This window comes from Myxine glutinosa, chromosome 6 (assembly GCF_964187855.1).
Source record: "Myxine glutinosa chromosome 6, kmMyxGlut1.1, whole genome shotgun sequence".
Classification (NCBI taxonomy): domain Eukaryota; kingdom Metazoa; phylum Chordata; class Myxini; order Myxiniformes; family Myxinidae; genus Myxine; species Myxine glutinosa.
The window spans coordinates 66,175,464-66,191,553 of NC_136266.1; the positions used below are offsets into that span (position 1 = coordinate 66,175,464).

The 16,090-nt window shown below is 45.3% G+C and overlaps 1 protein-coding gene across 7 annotated transcripts in view; it reads left to right on the forward strand.

Annotated features, from left to right (window-relative positions):
* Window positions 1-2,430, forward strand: part of LOC137429903 (retinoic acid receptor beta) — a 219,176-nt gene extending 216,746 nt beyond the window's left edge. For all 7 annotated transcript variants that reach the window (XM_068120260.2, XM_068120259.2, XM_078779954.1 and 4 more), the window contains 2 exons: window positions 302-460; window positions 586-2,430. In XM_068120260.2, coding sequence (XP_067976361.2) covers window positions 302-460; window positions 586-821 — 395 coding nt within the window. In that variant the 3' untranslated portion in view covers window positions 822-2,430. The remainder of the gene's footprint in view (window positions 1-301; window positions 461-585) is intronic.
* The last annotated feature ends 13,660 nt before the right edge of the window (window positions 2,431-16,090 follow it).

Below are 16,090 nucleotides of genomic sequence, written 5' to 3' on the forward strand. Positions count from 1 at the left end.
GCTATATTAGAGTGTGATTTCTGTTTGTGCAGCAGCTCCTACACTATCAACTAATTGACCAGATAGTTCACATGTTTAATGTGAACAGCATGATTCTTCGGATACGAAGGGGTAACCAACAACACCAACGACTCCAGGCCCAAAATAATATAAAACTTGTCAAATTGCTCACATGTTTTGCAACAACAAATGTGCAAATGCAAAAGTGACAAATGATTGCCTATCAACAAATGCAAGAGCTATTGCACTTTCCAACCAACAGTGAGGTTGGGTATGTCACAGACCTCCACTTTGTCCACAGACCGCCCGGATCTGGAGGAGCCTGAGAAGGTGGAGCAGTTGCAGGAGCCCCTGCTTGAGGCACTAAAGGTTTATGCACGTCGCCGTCGACCGGACAAGCCGCACATGTTCCCCAAGATTCTCATGAAAATCACGGACCTGCGTGGAATAAGCGCAAAAGGTTAGGCCGGTAAAATGTTGGTGCAATGGAGGATGTAACAGAGGTTGAAGTGTTATGTTTGAGAAACTGAAGTTCACTAAGTTCATGAATGATTGGTCTCTCCCTCTCATTTTTGATGTCCACAGGCTCAGAGCGTGTAATAACACTGAAGATGGAATTGCCCGGTTCAATGCCACCGCTTATCCAAGAGATGCTTGAGAACTCTGATGAGGCAGAGACCGACACACCATCACCGTGCAAGACGAACATTCCACCCACATCTACGGCTGACGCCACCTTCCCCCCGAGGCCGGCGGAGGGCAGCAAGGCACAGGAGATCGGAGGCTGTGTTCCCGTTGCCCCGCTCGCCCCACCATTTTGAACCAATCGAGGTGCATTCCATTTGGATTCCAAGCTACGTTCCTTGGTTGTCGGTCTGGAATGGGGCATCAGAGTTCGAGGTTAAAAGTCAGACCTGGAAAAATTGTGAGGGTAAGGATTCTGTCGAATGCTGGAGGGAAGCTTCACCATTGTGAAATTCTTCACCATGACAGACGCCTGCAGTGTGCAGTTCAAGACCTACCATTGGATATTATTTTTAAAGAACTTGTAGTTGTTTTTTTATTTGGGACATAAACATTTTGTAATATGTTGCTTATTGGCAGGTAACTGCCACCTCTTTGTGCACAATACACCTCCAGGCCATTTCTAGGATCTTAAGGCCAACTAGGCCATTGATTTGGACAATGGGGATATTTGTAAAGTTATAAAATCGACGTGATATCAGGGTCTGCCGTAGTGTCGAAAGGTGCACTATTTTGGATCTAGCATGTGGAAGGAAAGGTGTGCGCCACTGCACATTTATTCCTACGCTCAAACAAAATGCAGGCTTAGGCGTCACCAAATCCTAAAATGGCAACAGGTTCGCATTTCGCAGATGCCGGTGCTGTCTTTTGTGGCCAATTCTATTGTTCCTTGTACAATTAACCCTTTTTTATTGCTGTATTTGATATCATTTGGCATGCCTTTTTGGGGAGGGGAAGGGGGAGAGGGGGTTACCAAAACATGTACTTTTATACAAATGCACCGAGCTGTAAAGGAATCATTTTGATTTTTCTCTTTGCAACATCAACGACAAGTGTAAGTGACAAACAATGATTGCCTTTTAGTTTGGTTATAATGGTCTCATCTCTTACAAAGGTCGTTTCCTATTCTAAAGTATGAAGAAAGGATCGGTCCGGTGGCCAAACACATATTTGAGGCCAAGTGCTTCACAGTCCACTCATGCAGGCCTTCCCAAACCGGTGTGGAGTTCTCTGACATTCATTGTGTGTTTCTTCATACAAATGTAAAGTGAAAGTTTCTTGCACACAGATCTGGTCATTATTACTGTCCTCGTCCCACTTTCAACCGGACGGTCAAGTTGTGCTCACGGCATTGCATTGTGGTTTAAGTTGTGCCAAAGTATTGTTCACAACCTGGAAACATTTCACCTTGTTTCACCAACGTTTACATATTTTACTTTGCCCTGTTTAAGTTTTTTTTTTTTTTCTCAAAAGGTTTATGTTCTGTTCAAGTTTGTTCTTCAACAAAAAAGTGGTTCACAGGAAGAGGCTGGTGAACCCAAAAAAACGTTGCCATTTGCATCAAAATGCTTTTAGCTGTATGTATGTTGGGGAATCCATCCAGAAGAGGTCCACCAAGCCCTTGGTGTTGGACACGAGTGCAGCCGCCATGTGCCCGTGACTTCCACAACCTTCACATATTTGCGTTAAATGAGGCTCTTACAGCCTTGCTCTGGTCTGCTCACAGGGTGTGTTTGTAAGCACTTCGTCGCGTTATCGCTGAAGCTGAAACTCGCTGCTGTCCGGGAGTGCCACGGGCCTCCAGGGTCTCAGTACGGGGTGCCGGTCCCTAGAGGGCACGTCGGTGCTCTTTGTAATAAGCTTGTAAATCTGACTTGTGATAAATAAAAGGGTAATCCAAAATTACTTCCCTCTTTTTTTATCACTTTCTAGTACCGTGATGAAAGTGACGTAGTTTGCTAACTTACCCAACCGCCATGATAAAGAGACACTTCAACCTAAGGATTCTGCACATTGGTGATGGGTGTTCTGCACAGATGTGTTGACCAATATTGGACTTTCAAAATGATGTATGAATGCTAACGAGTCCTTTCGTACATGCACTGTGTGTGTTTTCAGTGACTCGGTTCTGCTTGCCACTTTTAACCTGCTGCTGCAAGCTCAAAATATGTGATTCAAATAATTTCTCAAACGTAATTTTCATCATTTAAACAAGAGCGACAAGTTCAAAATGGTTAACCATAATTGTTGTGTTCCTGGATGCAAGTCGGACTCGTGAAAATGTACAGAAATAGGAGCAATATCAGTGGATGAGAGGTGTCAAGTTCCGATCATTTCTTGTGGACAAGCGAGCAGCAGCATGCACACTTCTCCTTTTAGCAATAGATGCAAAAATCTACTGTCATTTCTCGTGACTCCAGAACTAAACAATATATAACAGCCCTCACAGCATACATTTCTTCCCTGCACCCAAACTTGATTAATAGTAAAAATTATGATTTTTTAAACTTACCCTGCATATTCAAAATCCCAAGATATGAACTGCTTAACTTTGTTCAGAAGAACTCAAACCAGATACGGTAATTACGGTATATTCCTCCAATTCCATTGTGCAGAGGCACACCCTAGCTTTCTCTCAGGTACGTTTCGAGGTATTTTCGGCTTCTTTGAGAAGCTTTGTGAGCTATTGTAGGAAACAATCCTTATCGTGCGCATGCTCACCGAGCATTCTGGGGACAGATTAGGTTATTTTGAATGTCCCGTATTATATCTGGTTATTAGCAAGCTTTGTCATAAAAGCAACTAATTTTTTTTTTCGTATTTTACTTTGAAAACTTTTGGACAAACTTTATTAAAACTGCAGGCTGTAACAACAGGAACGATGAGCCTCAATCTTGTAGACTATAAAGAGGGGCGTTCAAGTTATGGGTTCTTGGAACCATAAGGGGTTGACAACAGGGGAGAGGATGAGTGAAGCCAGAACAGAAGTGTGGCGTGAAAAGCAGGAAGGCCACGATCAGGCCTGTGGTGAGACAAGAGAAAACTATAAGATGCAGCCTCCAGTTGAAAAATGCCAATAACTTGGAGCATCTTTGATTCGATTCGGGAAATATTGGAAGCAGCCACACCAGGCAAGAGAGGAGAGCCATATTCCACAGAATTTCTAATGAAGGCCTTGCACAGCATTTATGAGCTGATGATAGCTGAGAAACGCAAGGCTTGGCTCTGTGGATAATGTCAAGATGGCAGCTGACTTGGGAAGCCAGCTCAGCAATTATGATCTGTGTAGGACAGGTTGTGCTTTCCTATGAGGCCCAGGAGCTCCAAAGAATGCACTTTTGAGCAGTCTGCCATTACTGGTGTCATTTGTCCTTAAATCAGGGAATTTTTCCATAAGTTCATATTGACCACTGTGTCCTGCTCATAAAGCCAAGGCAGAATCAGCACCGTTTAGATCCAGTGTCGATGGGGCCATCGCGCACACAGCTTATGGTTGTCCAAGATCATTGTGGAGCGTGTCAACTTTGTTGCAGTAATATCCATGGATTGATTACATTCTTCGCAATAATAGAACACCAAATATAACAATATAACAGTGTAATACAATTGTATACGATTGTGCTACTGCTTGTAGGCCCAATGCTCTTAAGAGCTGCAGCTTCACAGCATCCTCGACATATCTTGAAGAGACCCCCCCTTCCCCCCCCCCCTTCCCACGCCTCCTCCCCCCAGGCCGTCTCCCTCCCGCGCTTCTCCCTGCTCTCAGGTGTTGTGGTTGTGTGCTTCCCCTCCTCTCCCCATCTTGTCTTCCGCTCCCTCTTTTTGTATGTTTTGTTTGTCTGGTTGATTTGTTTGTGGAATAAATGTTAGCTCTTTCACGAGCCTCGATTCAGTATATTAAAAAAAAAAAAAAGCCATGGACTGCGGAGATGCTTTCACGTATTCGCAGTGTGCCTTGGTCTTCTCTTGCAGCTTCAACAGAGGTTCATGGTAGGAAGCACTAGCTTCAGGAGGTGTGGTGCACAGTGGTTTCCATTCCTCAGAGCCGGTCCATCCCCATGAGTCGCTGAGCGATGGAGTATTTGGGAGCTAGCGTCAATGAATGAAGCCTGGTGTTGGCTTAACGGTTAAGGTGGCTGGCTTAAGATCTTAGGATCCTGAGTTTAAGCCCCTGTCGTGCCATGAGATAACACCAGGTGGAACGATTCAGCCTGTCATCTTTCCTAGGTCGGCAAAATGAGTACCAGGTTACTGGGAAGAATTAGCCATTCGGGTATCCTGCATCGGAATTCGGAATGGCGACCCATGCAGGATTGTGCTCCATAGCCAATGGAAAACTGCCTTGGCAGCCCTATAAATGTGAAGATGCTAAAGGAGTGGTTCTTCTCCTTCTTTTTCAGTCAATGCCCCTCCCCAAACATGTCCAACTTGATCTGTTGTTTGCCTAGTGTACAGTTCAAGAGTTGCTTTTGTCTGTGGAATGGGAGCAATCATTCATCCTCTGAAGGTAGAACAGCTGCTTCTGTCATACACTACGTTATATAGCATTTCAGAGCAGCAACCGATTCTTCAGGCACCAACTTGTTAAATCGTCAGAGGACTTCCAAGTGTTTCAGGCTGTTTTCTTACCTACAGATGAAAATGATATTGTCATGTAGCCAGGCTGGATGTATGTGGAACGTTGGCAGGCACACAGATTTCATTGGTCCAATAGTCGCTCAAATTTCATGCATGAGAATGTAACGTAAAACTCTGACAGTGCCAAATGACACCCATGGGTCCTTGCTTAAGTAAGATTGCCACGGCGAACACAACCATGTGTCAATTGGCTGCAGCAAACTTTCATGGAAAGCCTAACTCATGGGATATGCGTGCACCATGATTTGAGTGTCTGTTAAACTCTTGTAAGAGTTGGCCTATGGTGGGCGCCATATTGACAATGGATAATTTAGGATAATATTGACAGTGGCAGTGGTGACTCTAGCACTCTAGCAGTCACACCCAAGTGAACTGGCGAATGTCTTGTAGATGAAATACTGTACAGTATATCCCTTGGGCCAATCTTAGCTGATTTGGCCAGAATGATGGCTTCTTTATCATGGTCTTCACCATGTCATCTGCAAAGCAGTGCTAATATCACTGTGAAAGTGATATAGCCACTGACTCGGTGGTGTAACATTAGAGCGGGTTGTTAAGGTTAGGGGTTCTTGGAATCATGCCAACTGAACGGTCAAGGAGTTGGACTGATTAGCCACTGCATGGTTTCGAGACTGGGAGGTTGACGGTTCAGACTCCAGCTAAATCACACCCAAGACTTTCAAAATGGTATGTGTTGCCTCCTTGCTTGACGTCCAGCATTTAAAAGGATCTGCATAGATTGGCTTCCATGGGGAAGAGGAAATTCCTCCTTCGGAAATGCTCAGCTGAGTGCGGTGAGAAAGGCGGCACCATTGTTGTGTAGTCGCTGGTATCCAGAGTGCCAAGGGAAGTGACGTCACTTCCCCCAAGCTCAGTTGCTGTGTTTGTCTCGTCTAACAGTCCTATGTTGTGTCTCGTGTAATTGTCTGTATGTTCTTTCATGTGTGTGAGATTTGTGTGTGGCAGCTCCATTACGAGCCTTAGATCCTGGAGGAAAGAAAAGGTAACACGTACCTAACGCCATTGTTATGAAATGTAAAATGTGGAAGGTGCACACAAATTGGGGTCCTTGAGTGCTGTGCTACGAAGCCGACTGGTTACATCAACTGTAGAGTTGCTTGAGTCAAGTGGAGTATAAATAGTCAACTAAGATCACAAAGTTTGGAAACGGGCATGTTCATCCATCCTTCCATCCTTGCTTCTTTTATATATTCCAACAACTCTGCTAATGCAATACTGTCGGTAATCAACATAGCTGTGAAACACCAGGATGAGAATTTATAGCTGGGTTTGAATTCAAACCGAATATAACGCGTGCCTGATAATGATTGTTACCTAAAATGGCTCACAAAGCTTCTAAACTAAGTGAAAATACTTGGAAATGCACCTGAGAGAAAGAGATGTGCCTCTATACAACAAAACACTTGGAAAACGTTCCGATAAAATCACCCAAAAAGTTGATATATTGCGGCCCATACCGGTACTGCAAAAACTGACGATGTAGGCCTGTGCAAGGCCTGTGTACAGCGCTTTCTGTCTGACTTTCCCAATCATTCCTGCTTCAGTGATTGAACTTTTAACCTTGCGGAGATTGCCTCGTGCCAACATGGCAGGCTCGGTGATATATTTAATGGACGTCTGCTATTGGAAAGATGATGCCATCATTCCCAACATCCAAGCAGACTTGCCATAGGGAGATAGTGTATCTGGTTTGGGTGATTCTTAACTGATGGGAAGGTCTTTTTTTTTAACCAATGGGAAGGCTTGTCAATGCACAGGGTAAGTTTAAAATGATGATATTTTCTATTATTCGCATTTTAGAGGGTGAAAGGGATGTGCCTCTACACAACAGACCAGGTGAAATAGGGAGTTGTATGGGATGAGGGCCGTTATAAATATACATTTTTACCGCATAGCCTATAGGGAAATGCCATCTGGAACAGCGTTTGTTTGCTGTCCTGTCCGGTGTATGTATTTATGTATGTCCCTCACAAACGTCCAATCAGAACTGAGGATTTGGTCACATGACAGGGGGACAGTGTTTAGTAACCATTACAGTTGCATATTTTACTAAAAGGAAAAAGTGTTGGTGTCCAGGCAGGTGTCGTAAGGTAGGTAGGAGGTTCCAGAAATTGCTCAATTCAATTATGATTTTGAAATACGATCGGCATGGACCTTGCTCCTGAATCCGGAAGTGAACAGATAATAAAGGTTCACTGGTTTGATAATATCTCAATACAATGGCGGTTTAACACTATATTTTGATATATTAAAACTATAGCATTAATTTGCGATTGGAATGATGAACGATGCTGTTTGGAATGAAGAAGAAGAAGAATTGAGTTAAAGCGGAATGAGGAAACGACGTAAGGGCTTCCATCCGTGACATTTGCGGAGTTTCGCCATGGACTGGATATAGCAACATTCACACTGGGTACGTTTTTGTCCAAGTCCTTCACGAACCTGCTGTCAATGCCCGGCGTTCGACTGAAGGTGGCACGGGAATGTGGAATTTATTGAAAAAAAAAATACATTATTTGCTAACTGCTATCCCCACCCAAGTCATACTATTCTCTTCAACTAAAGTATCAAACAAGCCCAGCTAAATAGCACGGCTACTTGTTAGACTAGAGGTCTTGTTTGTTTGGTTCACAAGAGAAACTAGAACGGCACTCGGTAGAGAGCATACCTCCGCCAAGCAAAAACGTTTAGGTTCTGTATCCCACTGATAAATGGGATCTGGATCTGGACCTGAACTAAAATCTCATCAGCTTCTTCTCGTCACATACCCAACTCATCCACCAAGTTTTGTCATAATCCATCCACAACGTTTTTCAAGACCATGCTATCTATATATGTACATACCGTTTTTGGCCCCATCATTCAATGGTGAAGAATCTCTTGAATTTTTTTTTTTTTCTTAGATCCGGAGCCGGATCTTGACCAGAATCGAAGAAATTCCTCCTTGGCAGACACTCCCTAAGTTTCATCCAAATCCGTCCATGAGTTGAGATATCCTGCTCACAGAGAGACAAACAAACAAACGACAAAGAGACAGGAGTGAAAACAACCTGCGTCCACCTTGGGTGGCGGAGGTAAATATAACATTCAAGTGAAATCAAGTTGTTCCTCAATAATACACGAACGTTTGTGGACAAACAAAGACAAAGTGAACCAATTATTGGGAAACCCTGCTTTTTGCCTGCTAATTACTGAGAAATTCAGTTGCTATGAATGGCGCAATTTCCCTATGTAAGGATGGAAAGTGGGAAAGTTGATAATGAGAAACATGTAACCATTCCGTTTTTAAAGTTTTCTTTTTGTATACATTCTGGGACTCGTGAAAGAGCTGGAACAAGAGCGGAGCAGGACACAACAGAGTGAAAAGAAGAGTAGAAAGAGAAGGGGTGGGGGTTGGATAATAACAGTAGGGTTGATGGACAAACTAGAGGGAAACTAGGAGATATAAGAGATGTGGAGAAGAATGAGGGCAAAGCGACCACACAGAGTGGATTAGCTAGATAGATAAATCCGCAAAAACCCAATCACAAAAATGGAAGGAAAAACTGGAAACCCAGAAAGAGGTGGACTTGGGGAAGGTGGGAAGGTTACTGGGGGAGAGGAAAGATCATGGTTGTGGATGGGGGATCATGACACCTGAGATGGTTGTGAACAGCTGCCTTGTTGCCCTAGAGGGAAGAATGAGAGTGAGAAACATTCCAAGTGGGCGACTGGCTTTGGAGTCAAACTTAGATACATTGCCCCAAGAAAGAGATAATGGCTGATGGTGAGGACCAGAAGAGAAAGAGAGGAGGGTGGGGGTAGGGGAAGTGGAGTGTGTGTGTCAGGATTGAAAGACAGAATCATGAGCTGGTCAAACACTTGGAATATATAAAGGTCTGCAAAGAGGGAAGAGGATGCGGCCTGCCTATCTAAGTATGACGGATGTCACCGCAGATGGTGGGGTCATCAGCAAAGAGATAAAGATTTTTCCAGAGTCAGAGAGATTGTTGATGAAGATTAGGCATACGACTGGGTCCAGAAAACCACCTTCAGTCACTCCAGCCTTGACAGGAAGATGAGATGAAAGGAGTGCATTGAGAGCCACATGTTGGCTATGAGAGTAGAGGAAGTCAGTAAGCCATGTGTGGAGTTGGCCTTGGATGCCATAGGTAGAGAATTTGTAGAGGAGGGCGGTGCACAAGAGTATAATTGAAAGCTCCAGATACACTACATAGCCAAAAGTATGTGGACACCCGAACATCACACCCGTATGTGCTCATCGAACATATCATTCCAAAATCATGTGCATTAATATGGAGTTGGTCCCCATTTTCTGCTATAACAGCTTCTTCTGCGAAGGCCTTACACTGGATGTTGGAACATTGCTGCGGGGATTTGCTTTCATTCCGCCACAAGAGCATTAGTGAGGTCGGGCACTGATGTTGGGCGATTAGGCCTGGCTCGCAGTCGGAGTTCCAATTCATCCCAAAGGTGTTCGATGGGGTTGAGGTCAGGGCTCTGTGCAGGCCAGTCAAGTTCTTCCACACCGATCTCGACAAACCATTTCTGGATGGACTTCACTTTCTGCACGGGGGCATTGTCATGCTGAAACAGGAAAGGGCCTTCCCCAAACTGTTACCACAAAGTTGGAAGCACACAATCGTCTCGAATGTCATTGTATGCTGTAGCGTTATGATTTCCCTTCACGAGAACTCAGGGGCCGAGCCCGAACCATGAAAAACAGCACCAGACCATTATTCCTCTTCACCAAACTTTAGAGTTAGCACTATGCATTCGGGCAGGTAGCGTTCTCCTGGCATCCACCAAACCCAGATTAGTCCGGCAGACTGACAGATGGTGAAGAGTCCAGAGAACGCGTTTCCACTGCTCCAGAGTACAATTGCGACGAGCTTTACACCACTCCAGCTGACACTTGGCATTGCGCATGGTGATCTTAGGCTTGTGTGCCTATCATAGGCTTTGCAACTGACTTGTTGGAAAGGTGGCATCCTATGATGGTGCCACGTTGAAAGTCACTGAGCTCTTCAGTACGGCCCATTCTACTGCCAATGTTTGTCTATGGAGATTGCATGGCTGTGTACTTGATTATGTACAGTATACCTGTCAGCAATGGGTGTGGCTGAAATAGCCGAATCCACTAATTAGAAGGGGTGTCCACATACTTTTGGCCATGCAGTGTATGTCCAGAAAGACAGCCCTGATCTCAGGTCTGACAGTGAGGGCCTCCATCCATTATTGGGTGAGTACAAGCAGCACATCCAAGGTGGAGTGACCTGGTCTGAATCCAAATTGATGATCTGAGATGAGGCAGTTAGAGAAAAGGAAGGATTTCACATGGACTGCGATGATGGATTACATGACCCTGCTGATGATCGGAAGTAAGCTAATCGGTCTGTGGCTAAGGGGATCGGTTTTTTCACCTTGTTTATTCAAGGCGGTGATGTGGCTAACTTCCAAGCAGATGGAAGATGACCTATGGCAAATGATAGGGGGAACAGCAGAAAGAGGAAGTGCAAGAGCAGCAGGGCATGTTTTTTTTGTCATGTGAGCTGATGTCCAGTTTAGTTGCAGAATCAGAATCAGAATTGCAGAATCAACGTAGGCAAAGGGTGGGGGAGTAAACGAGATTTTAAAAGTAAATGAGAGGGAGACAGGAAAACGCATTGGAATGAGATATTAGGGTCCTGAGTTTGAGCCCCTGTCATGCCGTTGAAATAACACCAGGTGGGTTGACTCAGCCTGCCATCCTTTTGAGGTCGGAAAAATGGGTACCAGCTTACTGGTAATTGGGGGAACTGCATCAGTGGCACAGCCGTGCTTCCAGGAATGATGCAACCAGCAGCCACAGGCCGCATACGATACACCACCAAGGAAGAAACAAGTGTTATGTTGCAAAAATGAAACGACGTTTGAGGACAAGTGGCTCTGTACAGGTGAAAACAAGATGGTCTGTACAGGTGTAACCGGAATTCAATCTCTTAATCAGGATTTCAGAAAACTTTGACTTGCAATTGCAGCTTGGAAGCGGTAACTATGGAAACTTCCCCTGGTCGCACACACACCTTGGAGCAGGTGCAATGAGTGCGCCATCTGGCGGTTGTGACATTCGTTGGGGAAAACTAGGTAATCGGCCATCATTGGTCTTTGTGGACGTCAAAGATCCAATGTGTCTTTCATAGAACAAGTATTGCATCGCCGACACTATGGATACGTTACAAAAATGATTCCTCCATGACAGGGGGCACTGCATCAGCAGCACAGTCAGGCTTGCAGAAATAATACAATCAGTGGCCAAACGTTGTCCCTCGAATTAATGAGGCCGGTGTCCTCTTTCCACTACAAGTGGAACATAGACTTCAGCTATGTGCAGGTGAAAGATGCACCATCGTTGCTCCTTACGGAGCACTTCAGTGATGTGAGCAGCAATAGGGTGGACACTCACATTCAATTTAGTATGGGTGGGATTCCCTCCCCACACATCACATGCATCCATCAGTGGATGATATGCCATCATCTGAAAGGATATCAAGCTGGGTGTCTGGGCTGACAGTGTTTGTCGGTGTACCTGAAAGATCAGACCGTGCGATTTGAAAACAGCAGGAGAGTGCCTACCAACAACTTGGGACAAATGCAAAATACCTGTACCGTGACCTTCAGCATTCTGCAACAGTCCAGTGTTGCTTCTCAGCTAAGGAGACCATTACGATTTGTCATGGGCGAACAGACTCTCTCAGAAGATTCTGTTTCACGGAATGGCAGGATTTTAATTATAATTTACTGTAGTTAGGGGATTGGTTGATCGGCCTTCCATAAAATTTCAGTTACATACCCAGCTAACACAACACCGTTAGGCCGACGTTGGAAAATAGACGTCGCAATCGCAACCAATAGGCAACGTTAGGCCAACGTTGGAAAATAAACGTCGCAATCGCAACCAATAGGCAACGTCAGGCCAACGTTGGGAAATAGACGTCGCAATCGCAACCAATAGGCAACGTTAGGCCGATGTTGGAAAATAGACGTCGCAAATGCAACCAATGGACAATGTCAGGCCGATGTTGGGAAATAAACGTCGCAATCGCAACCAATAGGCAACGTTAGGCCAACGTTGGAAAATAAATGTCGCAATCGCAACCAATAGGCAACGTCAGGCCAACGTTGGAAAATAGACGTCGCAAATGCAACCAATGGACAGTCAGGCCAACGTTGGAAAATAGACGTCGCAATCGCAACCAATAGGCAACGTCAGGCCAACGTTGGAAAATAGACGTCGCAAATGCAACCAATAGGCAACGTCAGGCCAACGTTGGAAAATAGACGTCGCAAATGCAACCAATAGGCAACGTCAGGCCAACGTTGGAAAATAGACGTCGCAAATGCAACCAATAGGCAACGTCAGGCCAACGTTGGAAAATAGACGTCGCAAATGCAACCAATAGGCAACGTCAGGCCAACGTTGGAAAATAGACGTCGCAATTGCAACCAATAGGCAACGTCAGGCCAACGTTGGAGAATAAACGTCGCAAATGCAACCAATGGACAATGTCAGGCCAACGTTGGAAAATAGACGTCGCAATTGCAACCAATAGGCAACGTTAGGCCAACGTTGGAAAATAAACGTCGCAAATGCAACCAATAGGCAACGTCAGGCCAACGTTGGAAAATAGACGTCACAAATGCAACCAATGGACAACGTCAGGCCAACGTTGGAAAATAGACGTCGCAATCGCAACCAATAGGCAACGTCAGGCCAACGTTGGAAAATAGACGTCGCAAATGCAACCAATGGACAGTCAGGCCAACGTTGGAAAATAGACGTCGCAATCGCAACCAATAGGCAACGTCAGGCCAACGTTGGAAAATAGACGTCGCAAATGCAACCAATAGGCAACGTCAGGCCAACGTTGGAAAATAGACGTCGCAAATGCAACCAATAGGCAACGTCAGGCCAACGTTGGAAAATAGACGTCGCAATCGCAACCAATAGGCAACGTTACCCCGACGTCAACAATGCGCTTGCGACCAATTGACCAAATGCCAACGTTGGCCCAACGGTGTTGTGTTCGCTGGGATACTTCGTCAAAATGCGCCTGCAGCACCAGTTTTTGTTCTTGAACAACAAGAGATCAAAAATGAGCGACCACCTTGCAGGAAAAGGCTTCGATGCAAGACGTTTTGGAAAATGAGGGGGAAAAGGCAAGGACGGGTCAGCGAGCGGTCTGATAGGCCTATACAGCGAGGCTGCAGCCATCCTACAACTTATAGGAACAGGCGAATGATGGACAGACAGGCCAGGAGACACATCGCCAGTGCTGGAATGTCGATGCCACCCAGCTGATATCAAAATAGATCCAGCATGCCGAAGGCTGCGCCGTGCGCGTCTCAAAGCACTTTATCTCTTCCAGATGTTCTCAACAGCAACAGATGCTATTCTGCGAGAGGCCTGTAAATCAGGAGACCGGCGAAGTCGTCCGAGAAAAATACGAGCCACAGTCGGTGAGAAAAATCCCTACGACAAAGGATGCTCTGTGGTGTAAGCTCACCATGCCCAAGTTTATGGCGAGTTCAATAAGACGACAAGCTGCAAGCAACCGAGCAGAGGATGCAAAATGCAATGGCGGACCGAATTGCGCTGCCTGGGCCCCAATCTGGGAGCTGTTTTATCAGCGATGACATTTTTGATATTCTTCTTCACACTGCTCGATGATGATGATCCCAGCCATTCCAATGATGGAGGAACATGGAGCTCTCGACATCCTATTTGAACATAACATGTGACAAATGGCGTCTTTCGTTGCCACCCATTTAAGAACCTTCAAGAGTGCGTGTCCGTGTCGATTTCAAGGAAACAGAGATAGACTTCTGAGGTGAGAGGTCACCGTGGGCCAGGTGAGCATCGTCGTTACTCGACACTTGGCTCTGTACCACCTGTTGGACCTCTTCATCGATCACCATGACAGGAGTGAAACAGTTTCACATCGCCGCACTCTCTTGCCAACTCACTCACATGCTTCCGAACATACATGCTCAGACATTTTAATTACTCCTTTGCCATGTAGATTTTTGTATTTGAGTGTTTCTTGTTCTGTATTTTAAGTAAAGCGCATAAAGACATATTTTTACCTCTATTTTTTTTTACCGAAAGTGAATGAAGGTTAGGCGTACATGCACCTGTGTTTGTTTGTGAACACATTCGAATCTCGACAAATATGCCTCGCTAATAAATCCTTGGTGATTATAGTAACACAAACTGAGATGGTTTCATGCTTTTTTTTTTTTTTTTTTGTATACTGAATCGAGGCTCGTGAAAGAGCTAACATTTACTTCACAAACAAATCAACCAGACAAACAAAATACCCAAAAAGAGGGAGCGGAAGACAAGATGGGGAGAGAAGGGGAAGCACACAAACACAACCTCCAAGAGCAGGGAGATGTGTGGAAGGGAGAGGGCTTGGGGGGAGGAGGCATGGGAAGGGGGGAGGGGGGGGAGGGAGAAGTATAAAACACAAGGACACCAAGGATTTCCTGGAGAGAAGTTGGTATTTCAAAAAAGTGGAATTGGGGTGAAATTAGCGGGCGTAGAAAAGATCAAGGTTTTGGATGGGGGAAGATAAGAGATGGTGGTGAACAGCTGTTTTAAAGACTTGGAGGGTGGAGTGGGATTGAAGAGAGTGAGGGAGTTTGTTCCAGAGGCGGGAGAAAAGAGGAATGAAGGAGTGAAGGTGAGCAGAGAGTCTTGATTTTGGCAGTTTAACCATAAGAGGGTTGCAGGTAGATCTTGTGCGATCTGTAGGAATATTTGCGGGACAGAGCCCAGAGAGAGCTGGGGGGGCAAGGCCAGAGAGGAGTCGGTAGAAGACGGAAAGACCACCAACCTGCCTATGAACATGCTACACCAATGGCCGAAAAATCAGAGGGTTGCCAGAAATTGGGTGAGGTTTATCCGAAATAATCAAATAATATATCACCCTCCACAATCCCCCATCAACTAACTGTGTGCGTGAGCGGTGTAAGTGTTCGTTCCGTGTCGTGTCCGTGCCGTATTTATTCTGGAGTTAAATATATCAGTTAATCCAAAATCCTTGATAAACCCTCAATTGAACAGAAAAACAAAAACCTACTAATCTGTATTGACCATTGGACCGGCGTGTAAATCTGCACTATGAACTAAACACTCCATCTTCTTCTTCACTAACACCACATTCGTCTGATTCACTCACACAAGGTTCAAAACGATTCAGATCTACAATTCCTTCGAAAGCGTTTCCATCACTAATTTTGTCTCCAATAGTTTCTTCAAAATCTCATTGATCAGTTTCAACATGCCAAGAACATCCAAGTTCAGATTCAAAATCTGAACTCGTACTGAGAGCCTGGTGTTGGCTTAGCGGTTAGGGTGCCGGCTTGGGATCCTAGGATCTTGGGTTTGAATCCCGGTCGATCGCTGAATTAATGCAAGGAGGGGTTGACTCAGCCTGTATCCATCCTTCCGAGGTCGGCAAATTGAGGACCAGTTCACTGGTAATTCCCTGTGTGTTGCAAGAGGTGACCAACAGGGTTGGCAGCAGGAAGGGCATCCGACCATAAAAACATTGCTTCAAAAAAGGGGACCATGGTGCCCAAAAAAAAAAAAGACAACCCCTGCTCTGTGGGGGAAATGGCCTTAAAAGGCAGTTCTAAAAAGGCAGTTCTAAACTGCCAGCACCTGGCAGTGCTGGATGCTGCTGTCTTGTCTGTGCCTGTTGGTGGCGAAGATGTTCATTTACCTTGGCAGTGTTATTCATGTCTCCGTATGTTGTGAGCCAGAACTTGAATAGATGTCTGCGTCGGGCCTGAAGAGTCACGGATTAACTGGATCATGGGGTGTGGCGCTGTCGGTATCTATGCAGGAGGACAAAAGTCA